General features: G+C 47.5%; 1 protein-coding gene across 1 annotated transcript in view; it reads left to right on the top strand.

Moving 5' to 3' along the window:
• Positions 1-5,000, top strand: part of cacna1g (calcium channel, voltage-dependent, T type, alpha 1G subunit) — a gene marked incomplete at both ends in the record, with an annotated part of 203,630 nt that overhangs the window by 72,645 nt on the left and 125,985 nt on the right. The window contains 1 exon segment of the mRNA XM_084455864.1: positions 2,939-3,050. Within this exon segment, the coding sequence (XP_084311990.1) occupies positions 2,939-3,050 (112 nt within the window).

Raw genomic sequence — 5,000 nt, forward strand, 5'->3', positions numbered from 1 at the left:
CAGGGGAGAGAGAGAGAAAGAACGGAGAGTGCAGATTATAGAATACTCTAAGTAGTTATTGATTAGATAAGTTGCGTTTTCTCCTCATACTGTATCTAGCTGCTGGGCTTGTCTTCAATACTGCCTGATGTAGCACCTGTTTCTGTAAATAAAATGGCTTTATAGTGTTGTAAGACCGCCAATAAAGAGTATATTTCATCAGAGCGTAGGGCCAAAACACTTGGATAAACGGATGAAAAGGTCTCTTCATTTTAACACAGGGGGCATCTGACTGCAAATAATGATACACTGTTCACAGTTTATTAGACTCTGTCAGATCGGACAGCATCATTTGTTGTCAGCAGTTTAACTGTTTTACTCTGTCTGTCTGTCTGTCTGTCTGTCTGTCTGTCTGTCTGTCTGTCTGTCTGTCTGTCTCTGTCTGTCTGTCTGTCTGTCTGTCTGTCTGTCTGTCTGTCTGGTCTGTCTGTCTGTCTGTCTCTGTCTGTCTGTCTGTCTGTCTGTCTGTCTGTCTGTCTGTCTGTGTCTGTCTGTCTGTCTGTCTGTCTGTCTGTCTTGTGTCTTGCCTGCTGTCTGACTGGCCCTCTGCCATTGCTATTACTCTGCCAGTTCATATTTAATAAGGGAGGCTACAGTACTTCACCCGAAATATGCCAACCTTGCCCACCTGGCCAGTAGTACTGTCCATCCATCACACTATCAGGGCCCGCTAGGCTGGCTTAATGGATGTTCTATTAAACATGAACATCTACGCTGGTCATGATGAGGCATAGCTCCAGTCTGGATGGGGGGGAGAGAGAGAGAGAGGAGAGAGAGAGAGAGAGAGAGAGAAAGAGAGAGAGAGGGAGAGAGAGAGAGGGAGAGAGAGAGAGAGAGAGAGAGAGAGAGAGAAAGAGAGAGAGGGAGAGAGAGAGAGAGAGAGGGAGAGAGAGAGGGAAGAGAGGAGAGAGACAGAGAGAGAGAGAGAGAGAGAGAGAGAGAGTGAAGGTAGTGAAGTTAATGCTAACGTCCTGCTAGCTCCTATACATGAATAAACTAGGAGCCCGCTGGAGATCAGATGATCACGTGTGTGTGTGTGTGTGTGTGTGTGTGTGTGAGGGAAATTTATAATTTCCAAGTCATCATGCCAATAAGGCGTTGGAGGCGGCTCTTGTCTCTCTGTTCTTGTTTCTGTCGATTATGTTAAATGGGTCTGGCTGTTGCTAGCAGGCAGTTCTTTAAGTCTTTGTTGAATGTTTGATGACGATGCATTTCCTTTCTTCCTGTTTCAGAAGAGAGAGAGAGAGAGAGAGAGAGAGAGAGAGAGAGAGAGAGAGAGAGAAAGGGTAGTTTAGTTCATGGACCCCGCTGGAGATCAGATTATTGTGTGTGTGTGTATTGTATGTCTGTGTGTAAATGGACTGCATTTTATATGGCGCTTTTCCACCTTAGCGGCACTCAAGCGCTTTACAAGGTCTCTCATTCACCCATTCACACACACATTCACACACCAATGGCGGTAGCTGCCATGCAAGGTGCCTACTACTTGGCTAACCTATCTGTACACATCATAATAAATGGCATACGTCATCAACAGTGGTCAAGAGTTGAGACACGTGATATGAGAAAGAGCGGTAAATCTTGCAGGGACAATAGAACAAAGAATGGTTATTCAGGCCAGACAAAGTCTAGGTGTGTTGACCTCCTGAAGAGAGGTCATCCTGTCATAAATTAGGTTAGCACAGCTATGTGAAAAGTTGAGGGAGGTGGTGAATTACAAGGGAGGTGGTGAAACTACAATTTTCTATGACACCACACACAGGGTGATGTATAATTTCCTAGTTAAGTCGTCATGGCGATAAGGCATTGGATCTCATCTCTTTCTTGTGGTTTTTCCGTCGATCACGTTAACTGGGTCTGGCTGTTGCTAGCAGGCAGCCCTTTAAGTCTTTGTTAAGTTTGATGATAATGCATTCTTCCATGTTTCAGAGTTTTGTCTGTTGTTTAATTGTGTCCTTTGGACATGGTCTGTGTATGATGCTCGATGTGTGTTTTCTGTTATGTTGACTGTGTGGTATGCGTGTGATGTGTACACTCCATGGTGCGTGTTGAGTGAGTACAGGCTGTGTGAGTATATACGTGTGTGTGTGTGTGTGTGTGTGTGTGTGTGTGTAGGGTTGCTGGCTCAAGTACCTCTTCGTGCTCCTTGATGTCAATTCATACATCTGTTGATATTGGCCTCACCCGTTCGCTATAGCATCAGCTATATAAAGAGAACTGAGCAGAAATCAGGGTCTGGAGGCGACTCCATCCTTGACCAGAGTGTTTATCCGGGCTGTGGACCTACACCGACCCCACTGAATTGTGGGCCGATGCGGTGAAGGAGCAAGTGTCCCCCGAAGGGATTAAAGATGGCCAGGCTCTCTGTCCTTACAGCCAGGGGAAACACACACACACACAAACACACAAATACAGTGGGATGACAAACAGCGGCTGGCTCTTAACGTGCTTAACACCAACTAAACATGCACAGACACACTAATGACAAACACTGTCCTTTTTAACAAGGTTTGCTGGGATGAGTCTGGGCTGCTGGCTGTGGACATAGCGGTGATCTGTAATGGCTCACAGCATGTGTGTGTGTGTGTGTGTGTGTGTGTGTGTGTGTGTGTGTGTGCGTGCGTGCATGCGTGCTTGTTTGTTTGTGTGTATATTGAATAAGGGCCTAATCTGTGTTTATAAATACCTGTTGTCTCATCGCTTGACTCCTCCTGTTCCATCTCCTAGACCGCTCTGCTGGTCACTGCGCTCAATACAATGCGTCTCCAATACATCATGCTGTCCCCACAATTAATACTCTCTTCTAGACTCTGCTAATCTCTCTGTGCATATTGCAATGTGTGTGTGTGTGTGTGGCCACCTGAGTCCAGCGTGTTCCTTAACTCCGCCCCCCCCCCACGTGGTTCGAGCGAGCGTCCATGCTGGTCATCCTGCTGAACTGCGTGACCCTGGGGATGTTCCACCCTTGCGAGGACATCGACTGCGAATCCGAGAGGTGCAAGATCCTGCAGGTCAGACTCGTCGCTTCGCACGCACACACACACACGCACGCACGCACATACACACAGGCACACACATGCACGCACGCACACACACACACACTATCACTCAATTGCCTCTACCTATTTGCTTTATCTCACTATTATGGTGTTTTTGTGCATGGCTGGAAGCCAGCGCACCATAGATACAGTAGCATTTGTCTGGTTGTCACTCCCTCCCTCCCTCCCTTCCTCCCTCCCTCCTTCCCTCCTTCCCTCCTTCCCTCCTTCCCTCCCTCCCTCCCTCCCTCCCTCCGTCGTGTTGTTGACCTGCAGTTCTATGTTGCCACCACAAGAGGCAGTGGTCCCAGACCACCAAAATAATACCACTGCGACATTGCACAGTATTGAGTTTCTTGGTAGTATAGTGGATAAGGTGTCTGCCTCTCATGCCAAAGGTCAGGGGTTCAAGCCCTGGTATGGGAGATTTTTTGTCACTGGATGTTATAGAAGCTATTTAAAAATGTGATTACCTGGTGGTGCTATGTCAGTTATTGAATTTATGTGCAGTAATTGAACATTTGAAATACTCCTGTTTTGAAATTATACCTTCAGTATGTCTCCGTAATTAGCCATTATATATTAGGCTATACCTTGCATGTATTTCCCAGGTAAATGTTTAGTAATTGGGGGACTATGAAAGGAAGGGTTACCCAAAACATTTTCAGAGTAAGTTAATTTAGCAATAGAAATCCATAAGCCTAGGGCCAATGGGCCTAGGATATAGACAATAAACTACCGGTGGAATGGTGGTGGAGCAATAGCGGGAGCATTTCGGATTACTAGCGGACAGCTGTCCCTGATGCTAATAATCCTCCAGAGGTCCGCTTGCCATTCGATGTGCAAATGGCCAGGAACCCGCCAGCGGATTCGGCCGGAGGTCCTCCAGCTCGTCCATCGGGGACCCGCTGTAGGTCTGCTAGCCTTGTGTTATCTGGATTTATCCCTTACCTCTGTCCAGAAACAGAAGTTGAACCAATTGCAGCAAAATAGCTAACGTTACAGGAATTACCAGTTTAACTGCTTTAGCTACTGACCGCTACCATTAATGTTATGGAAGCTGCTGCTAGTTGTTGTGAGCTCATGAGCTAACTGGCTATCCCGCTCTCATTGTGCTTGATTAGTATTGGAAGCATTGGAACTGATGTGTCCAGGCGACAAGATCTTAATTTATCAGACATTATTTCATGTCATTTCAATTCACAGCTATTTCAGTGGCGTGACTAGCTTCCATCCTACTAGTCCTGAACAGAAACAAGCCAGCCAGGCATATAAGTCCTACCAGTCCTGAACAGAACCAAGCCAGCCAGGCACATAAACCAGGCTGGACCCAGAACACGACTGGGAGAGAGAGAGAGATGAATTGAAAGGAAATCCCAAACGATTGTTATCTGGAGATATTTTTAGAAACTGGCAGATTTCATTTTGCTTCCTCATTCGTCTCAGAAAGAGTCCCCCCCCCCCCCCCCCCCCCCCCCGTGTCTCCCTCCAACTCCTGTGAGTCCACTGATCCGGTGATCTTTCACTCGTCACGGATCAGCGGGAGGGTTGGGGGGGGGACGGGACGGCACTGTTGCCAGGACGGCAGTCAGAGCCCGATGTAGTCCGTCCCGGTGCGGACCAGGACCAGGACCAAACTCTGAGACCTGATTTAATTCATCTGTATTCCTCCGGCTCTTGTTCCGCAAACTAATGTGCAGCATAGAGGTTAAACACACTCTCATCCATTACCCTGTCCCTGGCTTCCGCTCTGCCTCAATCTCTCTCTCTCTCTCTCCCTGTCTCTCTCTCTCTCTCTCTCTCTCTCTCTCTCTCTCGTGTGCGCGCTTCTGCCGGCTCTCCCCCATCGGATGAAGATACACTCTATCTCTTCCCTTTTCTCTCTCTTTTGCCTCTCTCATCATGTCTTGCTTATCTCTGCCC

Source organism: Borostomias antarcticus, assembly GCF_949987555.1.
Source record: "Borostomias antarcticus genome assembly, chromosome: 22".
NCBI lineage: Eukaryota > Metazoa > Chordata > Actinopteri > Stomiiformes > Stomiidae > Borostomias > Borostomias antarcticus.